The sequence below is a fragment of the Ipomoea triloba genome, chromosome 14, assembly GCF_003576645.1.
Source record: "Ipomoea triloba cultivar NCNSP0323 chromosome 14, ASM357664v1".
In the NCBI taxonomy this organism is placed as follows: domain Eukaryota; kingdom Viridiplantae; phylum Streptophyta; class Magnoliopsida; order Solanales; family Convolvulaceae; genus Ipomoea; species Ipomoea triloba.
In genome coordinates this window covers 2,318,615-2,331,515 of record NC_044929.1, presented here as the reverse complement: position 1 = coordinate 2,331,515, position 12,901 = coordinate 2,318,615, and the positions used below count along the sequence as shown (strand labels likewise).

The following is a 12,901-nucleotide window of genomic DNA, read 5'->3' as shown; positions in this document are numbered from 1 at the left end:
CTTGGGAGAGCCATGCCGCTTGACCACAAGGTTTTTGACATTTATATACTGAATGTCTACAATTTATATTTTATATATTGAGTGCTCACAATTCAAATTGTCAACATTCAGTATGTACATTGTGAACATTTAATATATAAAAATTGTGAACATTCAATATATAAATTGTATATTTTTGGACCCAAGTCCACAGAATAAATTGCCCCCACTGTCCAATTTATTTAATTCTTGTACTTATTTCCTCAAATACCCCTAATTACCCAATTTCAGGATGTGCTTGGTCTAATAAAATCATCACGTACGATTGCACACTGTAGAATATCAATCAAGGCAACAATAACTCAATATGAAATAGCATACATATCTTAAAATTGAGCACACAACATAAACATGTTTAGTTTGTAACTGCAAATATACATACATCCTTCATCTACAATCGTAAAATAGTTCTTAGAGTCTCACAAAGGTTTTGAATGGTCTGTTGTTCTTGTGTAGCTTGCATTTCTTGAAGCGGCATCTCTTCATAGCACCTGTGGTGACGAGATCAAAGGGTCAATAACTGTTATAAATTATCACAAAAAGTGAATTATGATATAAATCAACCGGTTCAAGATTCAAGTCCAATCACAAATGCAACAAACTTGGAAGCTAAATGAGTTGAATAATCGTACATCCTGTGATAAGCTAAGGCCTGTGTGAGATTCATTAGTGTAGGACTCGATGTTAGTCTCTGGTATACACTTGGAGGAAGTGGAACCTGTGACCATTTATGCAACACTAGTAAGCAGAATAGCATAGGGGAAAAGGAAAAGGAGGGGTTGGGCGGGGAGGAGAAATTTATATTTATATTTATTTTTATCTTTATTTTAAACCGAAAAAAAATGAGAGAGAAAGTGGACCTCATTTTGTCTAGCTCGACCCTTCTTTAGCTGAGCATCACCAGTTAAAAGTTCCTGAACTCCATCCACAGCTATCTTCCCACTATCATCTTGCTGCCAACCCCCAAGCACATTTTCAGACAAAAGTGCGACGGGTGATATATCAGTTGCCCTCAGGAAGGGAATTGGTACTGTGTTACCAGCTGAGTATATTGACCAAAGCTAGTGGGCACAAATGAAGATTAGCATAGTGAATCAGTGCCGCTGAGTTGCAAACAGATGAAATATACAAGGAAAATGATAGATGTACTTCCATGGAGTATAACTCCCGTCATGTGTACAAATTTTATTGGGTATAGAAAAGTGAATGAATTTTATTGGGTATAGAAAAGTGAATGAATAAAAAGCAGTGGCCCACTATTTTTTAGATCAATCAGAACATGACACATCAGCAGGGAGTAGAAAGTGATAGTAGATGTAATATTACTCTACAAGAAATGGGGAGAAACAGAGTACCTTATCCAAAGCTTTCCTACTGACAGTTTCATTCTTCATTGTTCTGCTTAGTGAAATGTTTCCCTTCAGATCATGATCAGGGGGAGTAATTTGCACATGTCCAGGTTGTGATGTCCCTTTAGGGGAGCTAACATCTACCTCATTTTGCAACCTGATGAGATCAATTATTCACTTTAGAAAAGAGTAGAGCATTTTTCGCTTGAGACTTACGAATTTCTATTAAAAGGAAATTTGACATCAGATATGCACTTCCAAATAAAAACTACGAACAAATCTTAGCCGTTGACCTAGGGAAGATCAACGGCTCTAAAGCAAGGGGAAAAAGGAGAAAAACTGTAATGGCATTTTGGTAAATGTTTCAAACTTTGAAATGCACCGCGCACAACTGCAAAGTGCATCCGATGTACATAATAGTGCACTCAAGAAATTGCACTTCACATACCACTAGGTGAACTTTGTAGTATTACTCAGGGCACCTTGTATAAGTGGTTGGTGCACTTCAAAGTTTGAGATATTTAACAAAATACCACCGCATTTTTCCCTTGCTTTAGAGCCATTGACCATTCCTAGATCGATGACTAAGATGAATTCTCAGTTTTTACTTGGGCAGCAGTTCTCATTTGATCTAATACCTATATATATACACACACACACATATAATATTTGGCCTCATAATGCACAGTTAAACAGCAGCATGAAAACTTATTTGATGGTAGGTTTTCTGTCCCTTTTTACCCCTCTTTTGACAACATCAAGGAAGATAGAAAATACCTAGGTTCAGTTGCCTTGTCGATATGAGCACTTTCATGATGCCTAAGCCTAAGAGTAGATGATGACTCTGCATTTATAAATGCAGTTTGACTAGCTGTTTTATCTACATCAACTCCATCTCGAATTATCATGGTCCCAAAGTCACCTGATAAAGAACCCAAAAATTTACAAAACATTTTTTAAATATAATATGCATTTCCCAATTCCCAGAAGAAACGAAACAGTAGAAAAGCTTATTGAGCCAACTTGCTTGCAAGATCAAAAAGTTAGCCTCAAAAATAGAAAACTAGATGGTACAAATCAGCCAAGATCCTGTCATAACATTTGTAGGGGTGATCTATTCACAATGTTTTGATGGATTAACCTCAGGAATATGGTCATAGGTTAACCATAGGGGATGAGATATAAATTAAATAGGTTTACCTTCTCCAGTAGGTTCCACCAAGTTTTGAGAACCAATTGCAGGTGACACTCCATTAGCAACTTGAAGACCAACATTAGCCTTAGAGGGAACAGTCTCCCCAAAGACTTCATTTACTTTTGGAACTCCTAGCTGCAATTGCACAAAATTGACAGGAGTTTTATTAATAATGGAAGTCTCCACCTCACCTTTTCTCCAGGAGGGCAGGAGTAATTATTTGAGAAGAAAAAAAAAAGCATATGTGAGCTGAGTATAGAGACATAAAAGTTTAGCCATACATCTGCGCCTGGTAATAGGGGCTCTTGAACAATATTTTGTGCTTCCAAAGCCATTGATGACCTAATTTGCTTGGCCTTCTCAATCTTGGGAAGCATAACTGAAGCTCCACTTTTGCATTTCTCAATGAATTTGTGCTTTCAAGAAATGGCAGAAAATGAATAAAATTACAAAATGAAAAATCAACCTGAAACTTTTCTTAATGAAAGGCTTATACTGCAGAACTAGTTGCACATCTTACAGCACCCCCCCTAGAATTTAAAACTTCATTGAGTAATCAAACTGTTCAATGAGATGGAGCCTTGGGGCACCTTTTCTAGTTTAAGTACACAAGGCAACATAAAACTTATATACTAGTGTTTTCATATCCTGTATTCTGGCCACTTATTGTATATAATTAAGAAAGAGATCTCTAAAACCAAAAAAAAAAAAAAAAGTAGAGATAAAAAAATGATTGGCCCAAAGTTTTAGTTGGCCTTCATCTTAGACTGAGGGAAAAAGCAAGTTTTCTTTGATCAAGATCATAATGTCTTACAATTTTGACTTTCTGGTGAAAATACCATCTCAGGGCACTGGAATGAAAGGATCCATAAAATTCACAATTAGTATTTTTATATTGAACAAAAAGTACCTTAAGCATCTCTGCTGCAGTTGGACGAAGACGGGGGTCCTTTGTGAGGCACTTGGCAATGAAGTCGTGAAACACAAGAGACCTGAAATGATATAGAGATATATAAAGATCTTATACTCACTAAAAGAAGTCACTAGAAATTGAAGTGGTTGCAAATGTGATTTGTGGAATCCTTTAGGAATCATATTGAAGTGGAATCCTTTAGGAATCATATTGAAGTGGAATCCTTTAGGAAAACTTCAAATTGTGATTTGTGAGATATGTAACCATAGTCAAGTTGCAAATGTGAGCCAATTTCCATCTACACCACATTCCAGTGCTTCATCTATGACTAAAAAGTGACTGAAGATAGGCATACTATACTAGTAAGTCAGGAAAAACGTGAACAGCAGCTATACATTGCCTAAAGGTCTAATCTACCACTGATGGTTATTTCTCTTCTTTTGAAGCCCTAGCTCATAAATTTGAACCTCTTCTTACACATCTGCTTGCTTGGTACGGGCAAGCATACCAGTTCATAATTTCAGCAGCATACTAAAATAGTAGCAGACATAATCCTAAAATGTAAGCTCTTATCCAGGCTAATCCAAGATTAATTAGCCGCAACATCTACATCTCCACAAGCTTTAACTATCATTATTTATTTATGATTACTAAGACAAAGCAAACTGCAAACAGGCTCATCCACAGGTTACATTACAATATATCTTCACAATTAAAATGTTCAAGAGCATGGGCCTAACTGGCATATTAATATTAGAAAATGTAATTACACTTCGCCTTGAAAATTACAATGCAAAATGCTATATTGGAAGGAGGGGTGTAGAAAAAATTAAGAGTAGGAAGGGTATAGAAAGCAACAAAAGAAAAGAAGAGAAACTAAAGCATTCTAGATTGTTTAGAGCTTTTCTGCAAGTCATCCTAATTGAGATTCAAGCAAGAATAGGTTAGTTTGAAGCAAAGTATCAGTTACAGAGGCTAAAACCCATGAAACATCAGGGAAACAGATAAAACAATGTTGATCAGTATGCAATATTCTCTCTAAGATATCCAATTTGTTTAAGGTAAAACTAAATTCCAAATAATACCTCTAAGAAAAGAATACATAGTAAAATTAACTTCAAGCATCATGCCATGGTTAATAATTCTAATTAAAAGAATTAAGAACACACCAGTTCTCTTTATCCTCAAGCATTGGGGCTGGCTCAATAGATATCATAAATAGTACCTGCAAATTCAGTAGTACATAAAGTCTCTGAAAGGTATTGCTTGAAAATGCAAATGTAAAAAGAAATTCATGCATCAGCTTTCAGTATCAAAGAGAACCTTCAGATTAGTGCCACAGTCAAATACATTGCCGAGCATGAAACAGATGAGAGTGGACCAGATAATTAAATATATCCATGCTAATAATATGCTATTGTAAGTTTGTAACTCAAATTCATTTTATAAATTCCCCAACTCTTCTTTGCCCAACAAACCTTCATAAACTCCAATTGAATAACTCATAGAGAGCACATTGTTAGTATATTATGCATCATTGGGACTTCATATTATTACCACATTTATCATATTACTCTCCATTGTTATCTTATTGTAGTTTTTAGTAGGTAGCTTGTATACCCTTGTGCATCATAAATAAATTGACTCTCTAAAATTAGGTAAGGAGCCTACCCTACACACATTTGCAGATAACATGAACTATTGTTTACACTTCCATAACATTGAGATCAGAAACAATGGATTGTAGTTAAGCTTCCAACAGTGCTGGCAGTAAGGATTTAACAGTTAAGCTACCACACAGTCAGTTACCCAACATGAAATCCTGGGTTAAAAGGTATAGCAAGCGAAAAGAGCATGCACTTTAATATCTATTACAGAGCTGACAAAGGATTGGAAAGACAGTTGAGCAAATGATAAAAGTATGTTTTAAGTTCATGAAACGAGTAACAATCATTCATATTAAATGTTCCCCGAAAGGTTCAAATTTACAGACTAACCCTCATAGGATGGACTGTTGCTCTTGGAGGAAGACCCTGCAAAGTACAAGAATAGAAAAACATTTCACCATCAATAAATTTATATCTCTCTCTCTCTCTCTCTCTCTCTCTATATATATATATATATATATATATATATATATATAAAGCACCCCAGGAACAAGGGGCTTGGGAATCTCAAATAGAAAGAGTTCCAGATCCTACTCACCTCTGCCATTTCAATTGCAGATACTCCAAGAGCCCATACATCTACCTGGAAGAGAATGGAAAGTATCAGTCATAAAGACTGGGTACCAAAAATAAAAAAACTAGTGTGCACACAAAGTCACAAACAACTACGAGAGCATACCTTTCCATCATAGCGACTTTCTTGAATAACTTCAGGAGCCATCCAATGTGGCGTGCCAATAAACTGAAAATAATCATGCCAAAAAATAGAACATTATTTGGTAGTCCAGAGCTCCTTAAAGGTTTTTTTTTTTTTTTTTACTTCTTTCTTTCTACAGCAATCCTTAATTTCATTCTCACACAGGATACAAGACAGGAACCTGCAAGTCATATAATATTACATGAAGACTGTCAAAAACATCTGGTACCTGTTCTTTGCAATCTTTCATATAACCTGGGTTATATTGAAGACTAAAAGTTCTTATTTTGATATGTAAATCCATCATTGAGAGAGAAAAAAATAATAATAATAATAATTGTAGATAAAGGGCTATAAAATTCAAGATTGCTTAATGTTTGACTACAATAATTTGTAGATCTTGAATGGGAGGTTTGTTTCTAGGGCTTGTCCAGATTCCTTAAAAGAGTGATGCTTTAATAGTTTGGCTACTCCTGCTTGGTGTCGCTATTTGTGAATAACATATTTCGCTTATCAATAACTATTATTTCAAGTGTTGTTAAGGCGTCGCCTAGGCGTCTGGTTGGTAGAGACCGGACGCCTAACGAGCTCGCCTAGCCTGAAATGGGTGAGGCGTGCTCTGGCGTTTGGTCTGGCATATTGGATGCCTAGCCAGTACTAAAACCTGAGTCAGCCCCAGGTTTTATTGATTTATTTTTTTAAAAAAAAAATACAAATAAAAACTTGTCGATTAAAAACCCTACTTATACGAGCCTGAGACACTAACTCCCCCCTCCCTGCCTCGCCTTCAACTTCCGCCGCTGATCGCAGCTGACTCCACCCCTCCCAGCCTTGCCTTTGACTTCTACCGCCGATCGCAGCCAACTCCCCCCCACTCCCAGCCTCGCCTTCAGCTTCCACCGCCACTCCCAGGTAACCTTTCTTCTTGGCCGTTCTTTTTTCTTTTTCCTTCTGCTTTCTTCTTCTTTCTTAGTGGTTGTTTACTGCTTTATTACTTCAACTATTATGAGTTGAAGGCTTCTTAAAGATGCATGCTCCAGGTTATTAATATTATGAGTTGAAAGCTTCTTTAAAATGCATGCTCCAGTTATTAATGTTTCTTCCCTTTCTTGGTATCTATCTTTCTATATAAGTCAGTAAATATTATACATTTATACTTTTCCATTTATGACAAATTTTGGAATAGAGAGAATCCATCAGCTAACAGAAAAGAAATAGCATCATATACATCAAAATATATATTAACAGGCCTTTACACAAAAACAAAACAAAAAATAAAAATTAATGAAACTATTAAGCATACCGTGTTACGCTTGGACATTGTTCTAGTCAGCTGAGCAGCAACACCAAAATCACCTGCTCATATTGTGGATCAATTATTACATATTTCAAAGTTCTTAATGAAATCACATAACAGTACTGTTTTGACAAATGACTTTTGGGAAGAGAAGCTAATCACAAATCAAATTGGCACACAGACATAGTAATGAATTAAGGACTCATACAAAGTTCCACAAAAACAATTGAAGAAAAGCAGAGTTTCAAGACTATTTGGATTTTAGGAAACACAATAAAAGCATAAAGGCACTCACCTAACTTAACCTCTCCTTGTTCAGTCAGTAAAATGTTGCCACCTTTAATGTCTCTATGAACTTTAAATATCGAATGCAAATAGGATAAGCCCTGCATTAAGCAGAAAACAGCCCAGATGAAACTCAGGAAACAACAGACTATTTAAGCTTCAATTGCGAAAGAATTCAATTTTGTTTTGACCCTATGAGTTTACAGAACAAATTATGCTTCAAACTAGCAATGATGGAAGTTCCAAAGATAATGGTCTGTCTTCATATGGCTTGTTTACTTAGTTCCTAAAATTTCCTCCATTTATCCAAGATTTTTGGACTCAGGGAGTAAAGCACTGAAAGATGGAGGTATTTGACAGTTGGTCCAGAGGCAAGAGAAGGAGGCATCAGAAGAAAGAATGACTTACGACACCGGATGCCATTTTAATGCTCTAGTGCCTAAGGTTGGAATAGGAGAGTTTTTGAGGGGAATCATATGGAATTGTGTATTTTCAAGAATCACTATAATAAGAACTAAACCAGTGGTGTCATTTTGCTAGCTTTTTGATAGATTGATATTTGTACATTAAGCTTGCATTCTCAAATAGAATGGTTGCTTTGCATAGGATTGACATGCAGCAGCCACCCACTTGGTGTCCTAATACAAGCTTTTAATATTTACCTGTGAAAACACATAATATGCAGAAATGTGCTTCATATTTATAAATAAAGCACTCTTTTCCTCTATGACCTAAGGGAAAAATGTCACTCTCACTTCAGTTCAGTAATAGGATACTTTGCATGCTGGACTACATAGTATATAGTTTAAAGCCCCTTGGAGCTCATGCCTGCATTGTAGAGATTTAAAGCATTACTTGGCATCATGTAAGCATGGGACTGAAGTACAATCCAGAGATATGCCGGGTGGGTCACATGTCCAACTTAGTCTTGCACACATTAATGTTCAATTCAAGCTTACCTTCAGTGCCTCTCTGCAAATGTATGCTATTTGGTACTCTTCAAGTGGCTCATCAGTGACATTCATTAAATCTGCAACGCTTCCACCCCCACAATACTCCATCACAATCTATCAGCACGTAAAATAAAAATGCTACTAAATCTCAGTCAAACAAAAATTCATGACCTTGGTTCTGCTCATAATACCATATGATAAAAGAAATATTTGAGCAGACCAGTTGAAGAATATGTTTAGGTTTTAGGTTAACACTATAGTTCATACCCAAAGGTACTCCTCCCCTTGGTAGCTCCCAAGGTAACGAACAACATTTGGATGACTACACTGCTGCAACATCTCAATTTCACCACGAATTTCTTCATAGCCTTCTTCCTGAATGCATTTAATATTTCAAAAATTTATGCTGCAACAAACTAAATATGAAATGAAATCAACCAAAGCAGACTTAACTCACCCCTTCACTCAATGATATTACTTTAATTGCAACCAATTCTGAAGTCCTCAGGTCTCGAGCTTTGTACACTGCCCCATATGAACCCTTCCCTGCCATTGCAAATGACTCCCACTTTCAACCATCTTATGTATCAGTCAATTTAACAAATAACCAACTGTACATTAAAAAGGTCAAGCACAGGATAATAGATGCATAGAACTATTGAAATTGAGGGATTGAAAGACCTGGTGAGTGGTAGCTAGGCGGAAGCAAAACATATAAGAAATCAAAGAAAAAGAGAATATATGATTGTATTAATATTAAGGAACATGTGTCGAATAGGTCACTAAATTTATGGCTTTTGTGCAATTGGGTCATTGAACGTAAAAATTGTGCAATTAAACCATTAAACAAGTAAAATATGTGCAATTGGGACATTTTTTTCATTTTTTCCGGTAGAATCTAATCATATAACTTACATGGTATGTACTAAGAATCTGTCATTTCCCCTGTCATACTAGTTGGGATAAAAGATTGAAATGCTTTTAACTTAAATTGCATTAAAAGAAATCATAAAAAATGTCCCAATTGCACATATTTAGCTTGGTTGATGAATTGATGGTCCGATTACATACTTTTTAAGTTCAGTGACCCAATTGCACAAAAGTAATAAGTTTAGTGACTTATTCGACAATTGTTCCTAATAATAATATACTATAACAGGTTGTCTCTCTATGTTTCTGTATATTGAACTATATAGAGATCTTATATTTATAAGAATATTGGTTAAGACCACTCCTACTAGAAATAGGGCTACAGTTTCCTATTATTTAGCACACCCCTCAAACTGAATCTCCACCTAACTCAAAATAACAAAAGAAGACTAGGCACAACTTGCGAATAATAGTGTTGGATGGTTTCGGAAGACACGACGTTATGCACGCCCTTTGAGAATGAAGATGAAAGTGCCAAAGAATAGAACTCAACACAAACTGAAAAACAACCTCAAAATAATATGGCAACACAAGCACTCTAGGATACACGCCAAAAAGTCTTCCTTCACCAAGAGCTGTAGATGCTAAACGGAGCAAGTGCAGCAAAGGGATGCAAAACAATAGACAGTAATGAAGATAGCCCAAAACATTTAATAGAAGCCCATAACATTGAAGAAAACAAAATAGGACACCGGTTGGTTGTTGATCGTAGCACTCCCCCTTACTTGAGAAATAATAAAAAGCCTTAGGAAATAAAATATACTCTGTAGTAATTTGAAACTGAACACCCTTAGGGAATAAATATATCACACCAAAAATAAGGAAACCAATACGGTAATACCAAAACTGAACACCCTTAAGAAAGAAACTCAGATATGGATCGAAAAGGCCTTCAAATTTCACCAAAAAACTGAAAAATTGGGAAAAAGAGACCTAGAAATTCTTGCTGGTAGTCACATGCACAAGCGTATGAAGGAGGCTTGGCTACACATGATGATGGCATATGACAACAAAATTTTATAAGTGGAATGTACTGGTGTAGACAGTGAGATCAGAAAATCACTAGAACAGGAGATTTGAGCTAAAGACTGAGAGAGACAACTTCTTCGCTAGGAAGCGCGTAGGGGCACGTCACCGGTGATGGGCTAAGGGTTGCGATGATGTCATGAAAAACACAGTGGTGTTAGTTTGCAGATGCAACCACCAAACAGGTCGGATTGTGCTCACTGGAAAGCAAGGTTGTAAAAATCGTTAGGCACTCCTCGGGCGCCCTTTTTTTATTTAATTTTTTATTTAAAAGATTTTTTTTAAAAAAAAATTATGACTTAGTAATTATAAACTATTTAATACTTTAATAGTTAGTACTAAAATATTAAATATTAACCTAAAAACATCTGGAGTTGTAAATTGTATAAAGATTTAAAGAATCAAAACACAACACAAAATCACAACTCACAAATTTTGAATTTTTTATTACATTTTTTTTGGGTTTGCTACCGATTTGAACAATTTAGGGTTATTTCACTAAAAATGACATCAGTTTGAGCAAAATAACCAATTAAAAAAAAAAAACATAAAAAAAAAAAAGATAACCGGCGGCCTAGAGACGACCGCCTAGTCCACCGCGACCTAGTCGGCGCCTAGAACGGCAATTTCACCAAAATTCTAGGCGGTTGGCCACCGCCGAGGTGCCGATTACAAGATTTTTGCAACATTGCTGGAAAGTACTATTTCTAAACAAGAAAAATAGTAAAAGTGGTCAAGGACACATACGCTTTGATATCATGTTGAAATTGACAGATTGTAAGACCTAATGGGTGGTCAATAGCCACCACCCGCCAATTAGGCAAAAGCAAAATATGTGAGAAATCAAAGAAAGAGAGATCAGAGTATATTAGTATTAGTATTAGTATTAGTATTTTTTTTATTATTATAGATAAAATAGGTTTTATCTATGTTTCTGTACATTGAACTGTATAGAGATCTTATATGTATACATTTTGGTCATATATCCAAGAAGGTAATGTCAGTTCAAATTAAAAGCCATTGTTATTAAGACCACCCGATACAACACTAAACAGGATAAGCCAATGGCAGCATGTTAATCAAATAAGGTATCAATTTTACTACCAATTGCATAAATCCAGTTTGAATCAGGCTAGAAAGCTAAGAGCAACAAGCCAGAAATTAAATTTACCAAGCTCATGCAGCAATTCGTACTTAGAGGATGGATCCTCCTTAGTGACACTCTCTGGAATGGAGCTGGAAGAGACCTTACTCCCTTGAGGTCTTAATTCCTCCTCCTGTACCCAACCACTCCCGCTTTTCCTCTGCCTCGCATGCCCAATCTCCCCCACGGCCTGCATACTCGCCACAGCTCTACTCATCGTCGACAATCCACTAGCTCCGCCGCTTCCACTTTTTCTCGTCCTCGTTTCCACCGTCCCCGCATCAAACTCGCTATCTTTCACCACGAAAGTGGAAAAACTAACTTCCTCTTCCTCATCATCATCCTCCTCCTCCTCTTCCTCACCCTGATCCTCAGATTTTCTCTCACTCCGCTCCCAATACGACGCCGGTCCTGAGCGAGGCTTTAGGTACGGAGACGCCGGATTTGAATACATCGAGCTGCGACTGGTCTTGACTATCATTGTCCCGGAAATTGAGGCCGCCTCGTTGTCGGAATCGGAATCTATTAGACCGCCGCCGCCGAAGTCCTTAGGGAGTCGTTTAAGCAGCGGAGGGAGCGATTCGTCGTCGTTTGGATCATCAACGACGTCGACGTCGACGTCGACGTCGCCCTTGTAGACAACCGTGGCGTAAAGGTCCGAGGCATCCGTTTCTGCGGCGTCATTTTTGTGCTTGTGGTTGCCTTGGACGCCGACGGTGGAGTAGATGTCCGTCAGCTTCGGCGGTGGCGGTTTCCGGCTCCGCCACGGGGTCTGCGAAAAGTCCATCTCTATTCTCTGATTCTCTCACTTGCGCTTGACCAGAGTGGAAAGGATCGAGTACAATTTTGACCCTTCGGTTTCGGAGCTCCGACACCGTAAAACACTAAAAACGGGTATGCGCTGTTTATGCGAAATAAGTACGTAGAGATCCGTCTGGAAGGCAAGAAAATGATAAATTGTATAATTATATATTTTATTATTTTATTTAAAATATAAAATAAGATAAAAATATATAAAATAATAATATTTATTATAAAAGAAAGAAAAAGAAAAAAAAGTCGGATATTGATTTTCGCTAGAAATCAGTCCGTCGGAATGGATGAGATGATCATTTTGACCAAGAACATGCGAAACAACTATTTTGGCTATTCCGAAAAATGACTGATGGAATATTATTTCGTAAGTCATTTTTCAAAAAAATGAACTGATTTTCCTTGGTCAACGAAAAACATTTTCTGTTGACTGCATTTTTCGAACTTTGGCAAATACCGAAAACTTGAAAAACATTTTTGGAAGTCAATTTTTATATTTTTTTTAATACTATTGACTATATTCAAACCCACCCCTCTCATGTAGAGGCCCAACCGAGTGGCTATAGACCACAAGGTCTTTGGTAATAACACTT

The 12,901-nt window shown here is 36.7% G+C and overlaps 1 protein-coding gene across 1 annotated transcript; it reads right to left on the bottom strand.

Moving 5' to 3' along the window:
- Nucleotides 1–316: 316 nt before the first annotated feature.
- Nucleotides 317–12,352, bottom strand: LOC116004607 (serine/threonine-protein kinase 3-like). Its single transcript, XM_031244722.1, has 18 exons — nucleotides 11,523–12,352; nucleotides 8,853–8,941; nucleotides 8,663–8,770; nucleotides 8,402–8,509; nucleotides 7,453–7,543; nucleotides 7,164–7,216; nucleotides 5,843–5,905; nucleotides 5,702–5,746; nucleotides 5,494–5,529; nucleotides 4,666–4,721; nucleotides 3,494–3,575; nucleotides 2,865–2,999; nucleotides 2,589–2,718; nucleotides 2,166–2,310; nucleotides 1,395–1,545; nucleotides 900–1,100; nucleotides 672–757; nucleotides 317–530 (listed from the first exon to the last, which is right to left on the bottom strand). The coding sequence occupies exons 1-18, from the start codon at nucleotides 12,280–12,282 to the stop codon at nucleotides 431–433; spliced, it is 2,439 nt and encodes an 812-aa protein (XP_031100582.1). The 5' UTR covers nucleotides 12,283–12,352; the 3' UTR covers nucleotides 317–430.
- Between the last annotated feature and the right edge of the window lie 549 nt (nucleotides 12,353–12,901).